This window comes from Sparus aurata, unplaced genomic scaffold, assembly GCF_900880675.1.
Source record: "Sparus aurata unplaced genomic scaffold, fSpaAur1.1, whole genome shotgun sequence".
NCBI lineage: Eukaryota > Metazoa > Chordata > Actinopteri > Spariformes > Sparidae > Sparus > Sparus aurata.
This window is the reverse complement of record NW_022045113.1, coordinates 33,799-51,502: the sequence shown is the minus strand read 5'-3', so window position 1 is coordinate 51,502 and position 17,704 is coordinate 33,799. Positions and strand designations below refer to the sequence as shown.

Genomic DNA, 17,704 nt, shown 5'->3' with positions numbered 1-17,704 from the left:
CAGGAAACAGCTGATCCAGCTCGGTTCTTCACTCACTCAAATCACGATGAGAACGTTATTGTTGTTGCTTCTCTTCTGTCACGTTTCATCACCAGGTAAGATCATATTTTAAACCTTAAAACTCTTTAAACTTCACAGTCCACTCGACTCTTTCCTCTGAGTTTAGTTTCACTTTCAGTGGAGAAGCAGAAACTGTACTTTGTGTGGGTCAGTGCAGAATGACGTGGGCCATCTTTTCCCAGAATAAAGAAGGACTTATAAAAACTCAGAAGTTGCAAAAAGGACAAACAGCGACAAACTGAAAATCTTTGCAACATTCTGCATCAAAAAGACTTTAAGAACAAAACATTGCCTGTACAACACGATACAACCACAAGAGCTCAGTCTATACAGGCTGACACAACTAAAAGCTGTCTGTTACATCCTGAATCAGACTAAAACATATTTGCTCCCACAGAAAGAGCAGCACATCGTCTCTACAGCACACAACACAGTTCATTAACCACGTTACTGCTAGTGTTCTCCCGCAAATGATTGTGTACTATAGTCCGTGAATGCACCGTCCCTCAGTAGGTGAACATGAACCTCAGGGCTGAATCATGAACTGAATGACGGATCGTTTGGCTGCTTATCAGTTCAGGGAGTTGGAGAGCACTGAACGAGTCAGTGAACGAATCTTTTGAACAAATCATTTTAATGAACAGATTCTAGAGATTCAGTACAGTAAAAAGAAGTGTGAGAGAGAGAGAGAGAGAGAGAGAGAGAGAGAGAGAGAGAGAGAGAGAGAGATGATAAAGGTGGAGTCCTTTTCTGCAACAATTCTGAATTCATTGAATACACATTTAACCCATATCAAATCAGTTGACTCAAAACTGCAGTAATACCATCGCTTACCCTTTTCTTCATCAGAGCAGTGATTCTGGCCTTTGTATGTAGCTGGGTCATGGGCTGATAATGGACCTGACTGACTCCACATGCATCTCACTGGTTCCTTCTCCTGCTCTTTCTCTCTCCTCTCCTCCTGTCTCTGTCCCTTCAACCTCTTCATCTCTCTCTCCTGTCTCATCCTCTGTTGAATTTTTAAAATCAAAAGTCTAAGTATACTACTGAGTCATGACCGAATATTTTAATGCCATCTCTAGTCACATTATTACCTATTCATCCAAACATCCAAATAATGTTATATATAATATATAATATTGATATACTGTGGCTGAACATGGCCTTAAAATATTCTGATTCATTGCATGTCCTTTCATTTTGTTAGCCTAGGCTATATTTACAGTAGGTTACAGGTTTGCATCTCTATTGGCTATCTGTTGCATCTGTAGGCTAGTTTACTATTTTTCTCATTCTCATTGCTTATTACAATTCTCACCTTTCCTCCTCTTTGCCAGATCATCCTCTGCCTTTCTTGCTGCAACAAATGATAACTTGGATTGATGCAGCCTCTCACCACTACATTGCATCTTTGCTCTGATTCATTCGATTGCCATTCTAAAAATAGACCTGCAGTCACATCGCGACCGCGTTTACATTCGGTTTTAATGAAAAGAAACTTAAGGAAAAAAATACAGTGGACATGACATCAGTGTCCTCAATGGTGGCTACGGTCCTATACAGTGGGGCAAAAAAGTATTTAGTCAGCCACCAATTGTGCAAGTTCTCCCACTTAAAAAGATGAGAGAGGCCTGTAATTTTCATCATAGGTACACATTAACTATGAAAGACAAAATGAGAAAAAAAAAAAATCTAGAAAATCACGTCTGATTTTTAAGAACTTACTTGCAAATAATGGTGGAAAATAAGTATTTGGTCAATAACAAAAGTTAATCTCCCTTTGTTGGCAATGACAATGGTCAAACGTTTTCTGTAAGTCTTCACAAGGTTTTCACACACTGTTGCTGGTACTTTGGCCCATTCCTCCATGCAGATCTCCTCTAGAGCAGTGATGTTTTGGGGCTGTCGCTGGGCAACACGGACTTTCAACTCCCTCCAAAGATTTTCTATAGGGTTGAGATCTGGAGACTGGCTAGGCCACTCCAGGACCTTGAAATGCTTCTTACGAAGCCACTCCTGCGTTGCCCGGGCGGTGTGTTTGGGATCATTGTCATGCTGAAAGACCCAGCCACGTTTCATCTTCAGTGCCCTTGCTGATGGGAGGTTTTCACTCATAATCTCACGATACATGGCCCCATTCATTCTTTCCTTTACACGGATCAGTCGTCCTGGTCCCTTTGCAGAAAAACAGCCCCAAAGCATTCTTTCTCCTCCAAACACGACAAGTTGAGTTTTTACCAAAAAGTTCTATTTTGGTTTCATCTGACCATATGACATTCTCCCAATCCTCTTCTGGATCATCCCAATGCTCTCTAGCAAACTTCAGACGGGCCTGGACATGTACTGGCTTAAGCAGGGGGACACGTCTGGCACTGCAGGATTTGAGTCCCTGGCAGCGTAGTGTGTTACTGATGGTAGCCTTTGTTACTTTGGTTCCAGCTCTCTGCAGGTCATTCACTAGGTTCCCCCGTGTGATTCTGGGATTTTTGCTCACCGTTCTTTTGATCATTTTGACCCCATGGGGTGAGATCTCGTGTGTGTGTGGATTTACTGATAACTGAGAGTTGTGTGTCAGAGTTGTATGTCTAATGCAGTGGCGCTTCTAGACCAGTTTTAATAGGGGGGCCAGGTTGGGCCGGCTTTTTTGTAAGGGGGCACATACAACCCGGAAAAAAAGGATAAATTCCTCATTCAGACAAAGCAGTGTTTACAATTTCAGCAATTTTGATTGGGTAGTAAACTGCTGAGATACTTTATTTCTGCCTTTCCCTTCAGAACGAAATCATTGCAAGAAATCTGTCATTGTGTTATTAATGCAGACCGCTGTCAGGGGGGCCACAGGGGGGTCCAGACTCAGAGTTACAGGGGCACTGGCCCCTGTTGCCCCCCCCCCCCCCGAGAACTGCCCCTGGTCTAATGAATGATTGTTGTATGTCTTGTTTTATTTATTTTTTTTTCTTTCTTTCTTTTCTAAACTTAATATAACTGGGAGCTGTAAACTGAATTGCTCGTATGGGATAAATACAGTTTTCTGAACTGAAATGAACTGAGCCCCAGATCGAGGGAGATTATCAGTGGTCTTGTATGTCTTCGATTTTCTAATAATTGCTTCCACAGTTGATTTCTTCACACCAAGCTGCTTACCTATATATTCAGTCTTCCCAGCCTGGTGCAGGTCTACAATTTTGTTTCTGGTGTCCTTTGACAGCTCTTTGGCTTTGGCCTTAGTGGAGTTTGGAGTGTGACTCTTTGAGGTTGTGGACAGGTGTCTTTTATACTGATAACGAGTTCAAACAGGTAATACAGTTAATACAGGTAACGAGTGGAGGACAGAGGAGCCTCTTAAAGAAGTTACAGGTCTGTGAGAGCCAGAAATCTTGCTTGTTCGTAGGTGACCAAATACTTATTTTACCGAGGAATTTACCAATTAATTCATTAAAAATCCTACAATGTGATTTCCTGGATTCTTTCCCCCCATTCTGTCTCTCATAGTTGAAGTGTACCTACGATGAAAATTACAGGCTTCTCTCATCTTTTTAAGGGGGAGAACTTGCACAATTGGTGGCTGACTAAATACTTTTTTGCCCCACTGTATATACACACACACACACACACACACAGACACAGACACACTCACACAGCGCTTCTCAACACACAGAACACACAGGCAATGTTTCAAAAATATGTATAAGACAAATTTTTAAAAAAATTCTCGGCAAAATTAAAAAAAAAAAAAATCTCTCTTTAAAAGAAGATTTTTCCCTGTGGGCTGTTTAATAATTGGCTGACTTGTACGACTTGAAATTCAAATTTTCTGTCATAAAATATGCAGAGGAAAACTCGGGGGAAGCAGCCGCTAGATGTTTCTCTGTCGTCCCCAAGAGAGTGAGAGATTGGCGAAAAATTTAAAGTGAGCTTCAGCGTCTGTCTGAGGAGGACAGCAACAGGGCCAGGCTGCCTGCTGGAGGGAGGAGGAAGGCTAAACAGGGGCTTGAGATAAACATGCGGGGATGAGTTATCAGCAAACGGGCACGCCACGAGAGATTGTCCCGCAAAATGATCAGGGCGATGGAGAAACAAATGTACGCCACCGTGAGTGACAGCAGAGATGAGGAGTTATCTGTGAGTGCTGGTTGGCTGAATCGTTTCCTCCGCTGCAACAACTTCACTTGCAGAAGGATGCCAGAGAATTAACAAAGAAGCTGGCGAAGTTTGTGACATTTTCATCTCGAATTTTTGAGAGGAATTAATTAAACACCTGTCCCAAATAAACGCCTGGTCAATGATTGAGACAAATAAACGACCCGGCTATTATTACCGTAATTTACGGTATGATAACTCTCCCGGCCCGGGGAGAGAGACATGCATCGGCTTGGCCCACAGTGCTCAGCTGCAGACACAGCAGAGAGGTGATGATTGGCCCAGCGGCTTGTCTGTCTAAAGCAGTGGTCCTCAATAGGTGGCCCGGACTGTTATTCATTCACTATGTGTTCTGGTTTGGTCAGCACGTGTATACCGGGACTTGTCTGGGTCACTCACTGCTGCGAGCGCAATTTTTTACTTTCACTTTCGTTTGCGGAGCAGTTTGCATATTGACATTTTGCCGGCTGTAGGAGCCTCTAGATTGCATGAAAATGGCGTGTTCCAAGTTCTCTGGTAAAAGAAAAGTGGACAGTGAAAATCGGCAATTCAAAAAAGAATGGACTGAAAAATTTGCATTCATTCTCCCTCCAACCAGCACAAGGCCCATGTGCTTAATATGCCAGGAGACAAAAGCTGAGATGAAGATTTCCAATTTGAAAGAGTATTATGAGACGAAGCATAGGAATTTTGAATAGATATTTCCTCAAAATTCAGAGCTAAGAACAACAAAAATAAATGCACTGAAATCGTCACATCAAGCTGCAAGCAGGATTCTTGTCACATCTGGGACACAACAACAAAAAGCAACAGTGCTCACTTAGAGTGGTGTGGATTTTAAGCACAAGAAGCCATCCTCAGATGCAGTAATAATAAAAGAATGCATGACTGAAGTGATGGACACAATGTTTGAAGGCAAACAAAAAGAGGAAAAATTCAACTATGTATTTTTATTTATGTCAAAATGGAAATGACATTTTATTTTAGTTTGTATTTTTGTTGTTTCTTTGACGAAAAGGACATTTTGTTCTGAATATTACAGTATTATTGAACCTTAATACATGGAACTTTGAGTCACTGAAAAAAATCTTTATGGCCCTTTAAGATTTGTATTTCAGTACCCCTGGTCTTACGAATACCTGGCCTGGTGATTGGACAAATTATCATTTCCTCCTCCTATACCAGCCACTCAGCCTTACCGTACTGACCCACCCCCAGCTATTTCATTCACAAAAACAGGGCCTGTGGCAATTCTGGGCGGCTGTTGTTTTTTTTGTTTTTTTTTCTTCCTTCATGGGCCCCTGACGGCGTCTGGGCCCCGGTGCAGCTGCACTGGTTGCACGGCCGATACTTACACCTGTCACACCGCGGTGAGGGATGTCCTGTCTTGGTTTTTTTTGTCTTGTGAATTTCATGTTTTATTTTGAAAAGTAACTCTCCTCTCGTTTCAGGTCACTTGCCCTTCCTCTTGTGTCACCGGTCTGGCGTCTTCCCTGATCCCTGATTGTTTCCACCTGTGCTCCCTCCCCTCATGTGTATATAGTCTTTGTCTTTCCCTGTCTTCGTTGCCAGAGTATTTTTTTCGTTTTCGTCGAGTACGTCCAGCCTATCTCACAGCCTTGATCATAGCCTTGTATTTCGAGAAAGTTAAGTATTGTCAAGTTTTGTTTTTTGCATATAGTTTTCCTCTGTGGTAGAGTGATTTTGAGTTGGATATCTTTTGGTCAGAATTTTTGGTTCGTTGTTAGTTAAGTTTCATAGCGTTTGCTTTTCCTCCTGTTGGAGTGTTTTCCGTTCTTTAAAATTTCTCAGCCTTATTTAGAATAGACTAATTTTCATAGCCTGTGTGCCTTCCTCCTTCGGGAGCGACTTTTAGTTTGAGTAATTTTTATAAACTTCTAGTTTCTTAAGATCAGTGTAGTTATCTCCTTTTTCTCCTACGGGAGCATCTTTTGTTCTTGTTGTGTTTTTTTTTAGTGTGGTCCGTTGGACCTATAGTGTTCACAGCCTGTTCTGTTATCACTCTGTCTACAGAGGAACTGTATTAAAAAATAAAGCCTGTCTGTACTACTGCCTTCCTGCATCTGAGTCCTCAGTTTCTGCCAAGCCTGACAACACCACTGGCTTCAGTATTGGTCAGCTCAGCTGTTTACACAAATGAGCAGTAAAATGAATCAAAGAATTAAAACAGCCAGCAGAGCAATGTTTGAATTAAGAGAGAACAGCACTATTACTCTTAAATTAACCACATACTGTACAATCAACTCTGGATGAAATGTATTGATCAATCTGTACAGAGAATGACTTCCTCTGTCCTCAGACCCTCGAATCAAGTGAGGAAAAACCATAATACAATAAACAGTGTGAATTTTATAGTGTTTTTAATCTTCTGTCTGTAGTTGTTGGTTTTTGATGAAATCATGAATGATACCATGATATTATATTGAACTATTTCCTGATTGTATTAATGTCTATTGATGATATATTGATGTTGTATTGATAATATTCCCTCAGAAATGTCTAAAATGATTGTCAGCTGTCTTATGTATGAAAAGTAGTCACACAAACAGTCTCTTCATACATCTGAGAAAAATAAATTTAGTAAAACATTATTTATTTTCAACATTTTGACTGTTAATTCATTAGTACTGAAGGATGCAGCTCTTCAGAGTGATGGATCATTATTTAATAACATATGATAGATGTGTGTTTTCTTCACATTTAGGGCAATGCATTTATATTGATTCATATTTAAATCAATCAGTGTTTATGCATCATATAGCCTTCTATTGAGGCCAGTCCACATGAGGACACGCCCACTTCAGTCTGGTGATGATGAGTGTGATCGCCAGTGACACATATGGAGTGTGTCCACACACACTTCATATTTATATTTTCACTTAGTATCATATTTATGATCAGTGTTGTTTATAAGCTCTTTTGTTATTCCTGCAGTGCTACACTCCATGAAGTATTTCATAACTGGATCAACTGGAGTCCAACACCTCCCAGAGGTTGTGGGGAGAGTAGAAGTTGATGAACATCTGTTGTTATCCTGTGACAGCAACAAGAAGGTGGATGTGAAGGACATTGTTAAATCATTCTACATAAAGTATCCTGAGTTGTTGGAGCGGTGCGGACATAAATGTTTCCAGGTTTGGCCAAACACCTACAAATCCTTCACTAACAGTCTGATGAGTCTCTACAACCAAAGTGGAGGTACAGTATGTAACATGTTATAGCCTGTTTAACTTTTTACTGTTCTGCATCTTAGTTGTAAAGTGACCCAGGGCCTCAAGATACCAATCAGTTCAAACTCTAACATCATTTTACACATAACCTGAAATAGAGATTCATGTAAAGTAAACCATCATATCAGTTTGTCTTCAGTGGTCCAGCCACTACCTGTCATTCATCATGTCAACATTAATAAGCTGCTAGTTAGACTTGTTGCTGAAGCTGTTAAACACAAACTACTGATAATAATCTGATTCATGAACACACGACTAAAAAACAGCAGTCGTCACACAATATACAATGTTTTTAAGATCATCTTTCCACTGAATGTTTCATCTGTGAATCAGAGTTAATTACAGTCTCTGTCTCTGTTTCAGGTGTTCATGTTTTACAAGAAGTGGATGGCCTTGAATGGGATGATGAGACTGAAGAGGTCAAAGGTTTTGTTCAGTTTGCTTATGATGGAGAAGACCTCTTGAAATTGGATCCGAATACATTTACATGGATCGCTCTAAGACCTGAGGCTTTCCCCGCCAAACAGATATGGGACGCTGATAAGGTTATGAGAGAATTCTACAAGTTTGCTTTTACTCAGCTTTATCCTGAGTGGCTGAAGCAGTATGTGGTCTATGGGAGGAGCTTTCTGCTGAGAACAGGTAGGATCACCTGATATGATGTAGTTTATTAGACAAAGTGATCTTCATATAGGCTGCTCAGACTTAACTGTCATTGTATTATTAATCCAACCTGTCTGACATCAGCTTTTTTTGTAGTGCTTACACTTGTTTTAGTCCTGACCAATCACAGACATCTGTGGGTGACATCACTCACCATCAAAGTTCAGACTGTGATGCTGCTAAACATTTATCCCAAGTCATCTATCGTAGGCGACTGGACTTGTTTCATTTTCTTGAAGACGTTTCACCTCACATCCAAGAGGCTTCTTCAGTTCTGACTAACTGTTTATTTAGTCGGCCGACACTATTACAAACTGTCACAAACAAATTGTCAACATGATTCACATCATGCTGCTGGTTTCACACTATTCCCCTGATCAACATAGGATTGTAACAAAAATGCATCCAATACATTTGTTTAATATTTGCTTGAGAGCACTTTCATACCTTCTGTTATTTCTTCTTCTTTCTTTTACCTTGTTTCTTTTCCTCTCTCTCCTCTTTAATATCTCTCTCTTTACTCTCCAGAGCTTCCCTCAGTGTCTCTCCTCCAGAAGACTCCCTCCTCTCCAGTCAGCTGCCTCGCTACAGGTTTCTACCCTCACAGAGCCTCACTCGTCTGGAGGAAAGATGGAGAGGAGCTTCATGAGGAGGTGGACCACGGAGAGATCCTCCCCAACCACGATGGAACCTTCCAGATGAGTGTTGACCTGAACCTTTCATCAGTCACACCTGAAGACTGGACGAGGTACGACTGTGTGTTTCAGCTCTTTGGTGTGGAGGAGGACATCATCACCAAACTGGAGGAAGATCGGATCAGAACCAACGAAGGTAAGAGTGAGATCATATCAGGAAAAAAAAGTGATACTAAACTAATTAACTGTTTTAATTTGTTCCAACCTTTATTGTGTTCAACAGTGAAGCCCAGTAACATGACCGTCCTCGTCACTGCTGCAGTGGTTGTTCTCATTCTCATCGGTGCTGCTGGATTCATCGTTTACAAAAAGAAGAAAGGTGAGAGAGAAAAAGATTTCAGAACACTGATTTTGGTCTTTAAGTTTCATTTGAAAAATTGAAACAAGCATCAGCATCCTCATTTCACAGTTAGAAGCAACAGTAAAGTCTGTAATGCTCAAAGCCTGTGAGTCATGATAATGTCACTACTGAGTTGATGCTGAAGAGGAGTAATAAGAAAATAAACTGTCGACCATCTTGCGATGGTGTCATACCTCTTCATCTGTTTCACTTCAAGTCTTATGTCAGTCTTTTCTGATGTTGGGGAATTTTGTTTGCCATGTAACTTTTCTTGTTGGGCTGTTTGGTTCCTTGTTCTTCTTTGATATACAATTTCTCAGTTGCCATGCTGACGAGGATTGTCGCTGAAGTCCGTAGCAACTTCACCACATCCTCTTTAGCTGTTGCTTTCCGGCCCTATGCCCACTTAATCATCATACTTCTGCCTCTCAGCACAGTCTTGTAGGCTTGCGTCCATGTGATCCTTCTGTCACTAGACTGAATAGAAAAACAAGCATTAGGAGTACCATGGTGGCTCATTCAAACTGTTACTTATTCAGATGTTGTTCTGAGACACATATTGGTTGGTAGAAATACATTGATTATCATTGGCAGCAGACTGAGACAAACACTGCCCATAACATCTTTCTATCATCCAACCTGACCAGGCCTCACACCCCAGAGAGGAAGATAGTCAGAATAAGAGCTGTGCTCATCCATCTTGGTCTGGCTGCTCCTGGGTAATGTCTGGTCAAAGGGCAATAAAATGGACAAATGGGACTCGAGGAAATCAGAGACTGTTGTGCTCACCTCTTTACAGATACCTGTCTCCAGCACGACATCATGGCTCCAGCTGCTGTACTCGACGGGCAGACAGTGTCCCAAACAGACAGACCTCTTCCTGTTTCAGCCAGATGCCCTCCATGTCGTGAGTGGAACTTGTTTTATGTGGTGTAACATGAACTTGTGTCAGGATTTCTTAACTGGAGAATACAGTTAAATAAATGGAAACTGATCATAAACGGATCAATCTCATCATCAGGGCATAATACAGTTGATCTGAAGCTCAATAATCATTTTCCCATCATCACTGAAATGTCACCAGGTTGTAGTTGTTTCTTAAAGGCATGTCAGTGCAGGATAAATGGACTAACAGTGTGTTTGTCCTTACAGCTCCTGACAACAGCTCTGAGCTCTCTGAGAAACTGAAGACACTTGATTTACAAACACAATCTGGATGACTTCAAATGAGACGACAAAACTATAAATTCTGTGACATGAACTGTTCACACCTCCAGGTGAACAACATGGACATTATATGACAGAGAGCCATATTGTTTCCAGATGAATTCCAGAAATTTAAAGAAAATCCTCGCAAAATTTGCACAGCAAAGTGAAGTAGCTTTGTGTTAAATCCCTGAGAAATGTCATGTGTTTGTCTGTAACAATCACAAGACATGGGGAAAAAAAGAGGAAGTCAACATAAAAAAAGTCATATGATATGATTGAGGAATTAATTCTTAAAAACTCATCTTAATCTTCATCAGGATTGCGTAGATGTGGTTTTTATAAGAGATCAAACAAGATAATCCTTCATTGATCACCAGAAGAGAATTTCAGTTAAGACAAAGTAGAAAAAGCACAAATAACGACTTTACACCTTACCTTACCTTTAAACCTTTACACTGATGAACATGAATGAACTTAAATGTGTTGTTCTTTGTTTTTGTGCTGATGTTTGTCTTTTCAATAAAATCCTCACATTTTAACAAGTTTGGTCCACATGCTCATTTGTGACGACACTTCAATATATTACCTGAACATTCAGTATTCTCACAGAGGATTTGAATGAGGAGATTGATATCAATGTGAACTCTGAGCAGAGTTAGCTCCCAGACAAGGTTAGCTTAGCTTAGCATGAACACTGAAGTTAGACATTAAACAGAGAGCCAGTATCTCTGTTAAAGGAGCCTTCTGACAACTAATCAGCTGACTGACTGATGTCCTGTAACGCTTCACCTGTGAGGAGGTCATAAGATACGTTTAGAAAGAAAGAGAAACAAACTGAGACTGAGAGACTCAGAGTGAGATACATGTTGAAACATGTTTATTCACAGTAGTGATCTGAGCTGACGGTTAACACAAATTAAATATACAAGCAAAATACAACAATAATATAAATGACTTAAACACAGAGGAACCCTGAGAGAAAATGATTAAATGTTACTATATAATACTCTAAATAATCAATATCACCTGTTTCTGTGTGATTCCTGACTGTTCGCTGCTCATCCTTCACTAACATCTACATGGTAATACTTAGAAATCTGTCTGCTTCATCTTAATCAATGTTAATTAATATTGTTAATTAGTAGCAGTATGTTACATGATTGACAGCAACCAAGCAACCCAAAACCTGTAGCCTGTTCCTGATAGGTGCATGGAAATATGTGACATCACATGTTTTTCCCCCGTTAGAGCTCTGCCCACTTCAAACATGCAGCACGTGATGGTTGAGTCTCATTCCCAGGTCATCAAATACCAGAGCTTTGGGTCGGGCAGCTGTGAAACTCTCAGCCTCTATTTCATACATGTCTTTGCTGCCATCTAACGGCTGTTTAGTGGTATTATATGCAGTATTACAAACAGGGCTGTGACACTTGTATTGTGGAGCCTGATTCCCTTTAAAATGGATAAAATAAATATCTCTCACACACTGGGTTCTTTAAGGAATCCAGGTTTGACTGGTTTTGTCCAAACTGAAACCTTTGTAGAATATATGTGCTCTGTGGTATTTCTGTCTACTTTGGTTCAGTTGAAGTCGAGGAGCTGCTGAATGATTTCAGTGGCATCTCTGTGCAAAGGATCATTGTTATCATGGTGTTATCTACAGTCTGATGTAGAATAAGTTATAGGTGGTGATACAAATGTACATGGGGACACATTCTCTGAGATCTTAACTATCCACTGAGATCATGTAAATTCACCTGATAGTTGTGGAGCTATTTTTGGGTATGTCTGTGTAGACAAGCCACACCTACCAGCACCATGTTTACTTCACAATATGTTTACAAAATAAATAATCTTACACTTTACATTTTTAGAATAACTTCAAGAATTTAAAGAACATAATTTTTCCTTGAGGTATCTGAACCGCAACACATTCTGATCTCTAATTCAGCTCAGTTTAAAATTACCCTGTTCCTCCACCTTGTGTGAGTTAAGGAATGTAGACGGTGGGGCTAACAGCTCCAAGGGACCTTGGAGTCAGTATTCAGCTGTATGTGTGTCAAAGGTCAGCAGAAGACAAGTCCACTATAGAGGACTAAAACAGAGTTTGACCCCTCCTTTAGGCAATTTTGGGATACAAGACCAAAAGAGTGACACTAACAGATTTAGTCATTTATGTGAGATGAGCAGGGAGATAGACCAACACCTTTTCTAGCTGATTGGACAGATGGACCCTCAACCCACCAAAGCAACCACTTCAAAGAAAAAGGCCCGTACGGGTAGAGAAGTTTAGGTGGTAATTGGTAGATTTCCTAAGATCGAAGGCTCAATAGGATTTCTGAAAGGGCAGAGGGCGAAGCATTTTGGCATTGCTTTGCCATAGATTTGAGAACACCAGAGGGCGGACGCATCTGGTTGGGACGCTGGCTTGAGATCTGTTTCAATAAAGATTGCTTTATTATTCCACCCAGCCTGGCCTCCACAGAGTTATTTTATCATCAAACTACACACCAACACCTTTGATGAAGAGAGCCCAGAAACTACATCCTCTCAGTTGAATCTTTAGAAAATCTGATTGGATGAGGGAGAGAGTTGGTCATCCTAAAAGAAACAAGATGCTGTTCTGTAAAGAGCGGAATTGGCACCATGTTCTTGCTCCAGCTACTGGAGTAGTTGAAGGAGGGGTAGACAATGAAGAAGGACATGGTTGGTGGCGGTGCCGGAAATTGAAAGATCAAGGATGGACGTTGCTTCTTGTTATTTATTTATGTATTCTTTTAAAGCAAATGCTAGTTGGTGAACTGGAGCAGGCAGGCGTACAGAAACCCAGAGAACATGGTCGCTCCACTCAGGTGACAGTTATAACCACTGAGTCGTAGTTATCAGCTGTGACAGCATCGTCAGAGGCACTGTCCTCCACTCGTCAGGTTTTGAAGAGCTTGGTGAATCTTTTCCACAGTGATCTCAAACTACTGGTTCTTATCAGGTATCACCTGCTATCAGAGCTCTAAGTCTCATCACCACAAAATCATCGACTCATCAAACCTCTCAAGTTTTTTCAGGTTTGCAGTCAGGGTTCTGCTCTCGCTCACCATGGCCTGTAATTCCTCCTCAATCGTCTCATCGTCGTCCTTGACGATGTCTTTCAGGTGGACACATTCAGCTTTGAGTTCTGCAGTCTCCTGGTTGTCTGAGTCATAGAGGTGAAGCAGTCCGTCATAGCAGCTGAACGTGCTCTTGAGCTGTAAACCCATGTTGGATTGAGCCATCAACTCCGGTCTGAGTTTATCCCTGTTCTCCTGAATCAGTTGTTCAAGCTGTTGGACATTTTCAAGAAGTCTCTTTTCCCTGTGAATCAAATTCTCTCTCTCAGTGTGACGACACTCTATGACATATTTGAACGTCTGTTGTGATCTTCCTAATTCTCCCTGTAAATCGTGCAACTCGTCCACTCTTGTGTCTTCCAGCTGCTCCTCTTGGCTGCTGCTAGCTTGGCTCAGCTCCTTGTTGCTCTCGTGGCTCCTCATGTCTCTGAGTTTGTTAGAAATAGTCATTTAAAATGTTCACAGCTATAACCACCGAGTACTGCTTAGTGTTGGAACATTCTAGAATATTTTAGAACATCAACGGACATCAAAGGACACTCCATTCTAAAGTTTAAATCTAATCTAATCTTTTTATTTGAAACAGAAACAGATTTTGTTACAATATTATTTATCCTACAATCTGTATTTTCGCCTCATTTTCATACATTTTAAAGAATTGCTAACACTCGCAATGAGCCCTAAGTGTGCCAATAATCATCATCTCTGGATACAGTGATGGACATTTTGTACTGACATATAGGGACATTTGAATTGAAGTCTTGCATCTCTTAACATAACTTGTTTTTCTACCCTAGTTTAAGGAAATGAGTATTCACCCCTCTCTGAACTTTCTTTGTGTCACTCACCCTGTCTGAACTTTCTGTGTTTACATGACTTCCTCTTTGCATACAGACTCAGTAACTGTCGCGGAAATAGAGTTTTAAGACACACTCACAGAGACAGATATATATACCAAGTTTTCCTCCTCACAATCTGAGACTTTCCTCTGTAACAAACCTGTGATGTTGCTCTGTGATTGCTCCTCTTGTACAAGATTAAACTTAGTTAACCTTGAGCTGGCTCTGAGCTCCTTTTCCAGTTCTAAATTATCTAAGAGTTATTTTAACAGATACTTTTTGAATACCAACAGCAAATAAACAAGTGTGCACATCATTTGGTTAGAGGTATTTCTTCATTAAAGTCGTACGCTAAATTATGTATGTATGGAAAGACATTCTATTCACCGAGGCAACGTCTGCAAGTTGTATGTGTCCTATATGCGTACAAATCAACTTAAACAAATATCAACAAAGCAAAAAAAAAGAAGATTTAGTTGACTTTTTTGATTTTTTTAAATCTGCTCCAGGATCAGCACACTGGACAGCAGTCATCAGAGTCTAGCATGTTGAAACACCTCAGCTCTACATATATGTAAAAAAAGAAAAACAAAGATCATGGTGTGATTTTATAATAATGATGATGAAATCAAAACTCGAATCTATTGATTTTTATGAAGTACTTAAGTTGTCTCAACATGAGTTTCAGAAATCTGTCTGCTTTATTTTATTGTACGAATTTGTCATAGTCATTATATAAAATATTTTTATATTTAGTTCAGTGACAGTAATCTTATAATTGTTTATATGTTACTTGCTTGAGTGTATTTAAGTGTAGTGAAAGACATGGAGCAAGTAATGAAGTGAAGTCACCTGTCACATGCCAGACTCCCTTACAAATCCAGTCATTTTAAGGGTTGTTGCATCACAAGGAGAAACTTAACAAACTCTGTGAAACAGCTGCGGCACATTTTAAGTCCTTAGTGCCTTCTTTTAAATTCAGCATTAAGTACAAAACATTAAGATGTTTCTCTCCTTGTAAAAAGTGTAATCGTGGCTATAAAAGTGTGTTACTTCTTGGCAACAGAAGAAAGCGGAGAGATTCGCTGGACTCCCTTTAAAAAAGCCCAATTTTGAAACATGTTGCGTTGAGAGAAACTGTATACATTTTGTGAAACGCTATATACAACACATTCTTTAATATTTGAGTCTACTTGTTCATTCAGCAAATGTTATACATGAAGTTATTTCTTTGTGTAAAAAACGTGTATCTGTTTGTAATGAGCACTGGTCACTCAAGACGAAGCTGGAACACATGATGAGCCAACAGTGACAACAGGCTCAACTACACCAATAAGACACATTCAAATTAAAAATTTTCACAGGCTTCTTGGACATTTATTCATTATTTTACTGTAACATGTTACACAATAATATCTACATGTAATGCAACAGTATGACAGATTTGATGATAACACACAATCTGTTCAGATCACAGAGTGTTGTGATGCTGAGACTCCAGTCATGAAGGGCTGCTGTATCTTTACAAGCCACCAGATCGGCTCCATAAGGCTTCATCCACCTCTCTCCCTCACAATGTCCTCTAACAAATCCAAAGCAGCTGTTGTATCATGTGGCACAGTCATTACGTACAGCTACAGCTGAAGGTGTTCTTACTCCCCATCTATACTGGAATGACTTTGACACATTTTTACATCAATTAGATATTTAAGAGACCCATAGTAATGAATAAAATATCATTAGATTTCATGCAGAGATTATTAGATGGTCTTTAGAATCATTCACCTAAAAGTGTCTCAAGTCAGCTGATTCTACGATCACACAGTTTAACCACAAAACCCAGGTGTGACCTGTGGAGGAGATTCACTTGACACAAGCTTCTCTTAGAAATGATTAGTGCGAAACTGAGGAGTCTCTAAAATAAAACAAACTTAAAACAATAAAACAAATTCTTTCAGTCTGACCGAATCTCTGACTTGTACCTGGTTGATCTGTTTTTTTTTTTTCTTGTTTTGTTTTTTTTTTTGTTTCAATGACCATTGTTGTGTGAAAAAGAAGGAAGGGAGAGAGTTCACTAGAAAATCTGATGCCTGGGTTCTGTGGTCAGGTCTGTTTGAAGATAAGAGTTTTTCTGGTTAATAATTATTCACTGTTAACACTGTACTGTATGTGAGGGGTGTTGATAAGTCCTTATCAAAGCATAGTCCAAACCATCTCCAAGTGGGATCACTTGGAGGTGGTTTGGACTATTTTTCTTCTCAGGACAGAAACTCTCTCTCCTCCCTCTGCCAGGATAAAATAACAGGAAACAGCTGATCCAGCTCGGTCCTTCACTCACTCGTCTTCATCAAATCAAGATGAAAATGTTATTGTTGTTGCTTCTCTTCTGTCACGTTTCATCACCAGGTAAGATCACATTTTAAACCTTTAAACTTTTTAATCTTCACAGTCTACTCGACTCTTTTGCTCCAAGTTTCGTTTCATTTTTATTTCAACTTGATCAGACTGTTTTAACTGAATCACACTGACTTCATATTTCTGAGTGGTGATGATGAGTGTGTGTTCATACTGAATGGAGGCTGTTTGTTCTGCACATTACATTTAAAACTTTTGTATTTCGCTCCTTCACAGCAAATACACAGACTTCATATCATATTTATGATAAGTGTTATTTATAAGCTCCTTTGTTTGTCCTGCAGTGCTACACTCCCTGAAGTATTTCACAACTCTATCAACTGGAATCCAAAACCTCCCAGAACTTGTGGCAACAGCAGAAGTTGATGGACTTCTGTTGGGGTACTGTGACAGCAACAAAAGGCTGGATCTAAAACTGGACATTGTTAAATCATTCTTCATAAAGTATCCTGAGCGGTTGGAGTGGTACAGACAAAGATGTTTCCAGGTTTTGCCAAACACCTTCAAAGCTTTGACTAACAGTTTGATGAATCTCTACAGCCAAAGTGGAGGTACAGAATGCAACATGTTATAGCCTGTTTAACTTTTTTTATTTTTTATTAATGTATTTATTAGTTTTTTGTTTGCAAATTACAGCAAATCAAACAGCAAGTCACTATAACATGCAACAAAGCAAACTTTTCTCCCTGTTCTCCCTCCCATCCCCTCTTCCCCTCACCAAAAGAGCATAAGAAAAAGGTGCTTAAACAATAAAAGATACAATAAAATTAGAGCAAATATATATATCTTTAAATGAATAAATAAAACAAAATAATGCTGATAACAATAGAACCCTGTATAGGGTACATTTACATATACACACACTCACTTTAATTAGATAAACAAATATTGAAAACAGTTATAACATTGATGCATTTCAAGGCCGTTTCTCAGGACATATTATCACACCACATGGACATTCTACTCTCTCTGCTGTAGCACGTTACCA

At 39.8% G+C, this 17,704-nt stretch overlaps 1 protein-coding gene and 2 long non-coding RNA genes across 3 annotated transcripts; 2 read left to right on the top strand and 1 right to left on the bottom strand.

Annotated features, from left to right (window-relative positions):
- Window positions 1-8,947, top strand: LOC115577754 (major histocompatibility complex class I-related gene protein-like; the record flags this gene model as incomplete). Its single annotated transcript, XM_030410648.1, has 4 exons — window positions 1-95; window positions 7,156-7,419; window positions 7,815-8,093; window positions 8,643-8,947. Coding segments are annotated over exons 1-4 (897 nt in total), but the record flags the coding sequence as incomplete, so codon positions are not given.
- Window positions 8,948-9,043: 96 nt separating this feature from the next.
- On the bottom strand, window positions 9,044-9,996 carry LOC115577758 (uncharacterized). Its single transcript, XR_003983274.1, has 3 exons — window positions 9,939-9,996; window positions 9,344-9,626; window positions 9,044-9,098 (listed from the first exon to the last, which is right to left on the bottom strand). It is a non-coding gene; the product is annotated as an uncharacterized LOC115577758 (long non-coding RNA).
- On the top strand, window positions 9,070-11,274 carry LOC115577757 (uncharacterized). The gene is made up of 3 exons (XR_003983273.1): window positions 9,070-9,128; window positions 9,949-10,056; window positions 10,302-11,274. It is a non-coding gene; the product is annotated as an uncharacterized LOC115577757 (long non-coding RNA).
- Window positions 11,275-17,704: the final 6,430 nt, after the last annotated feature.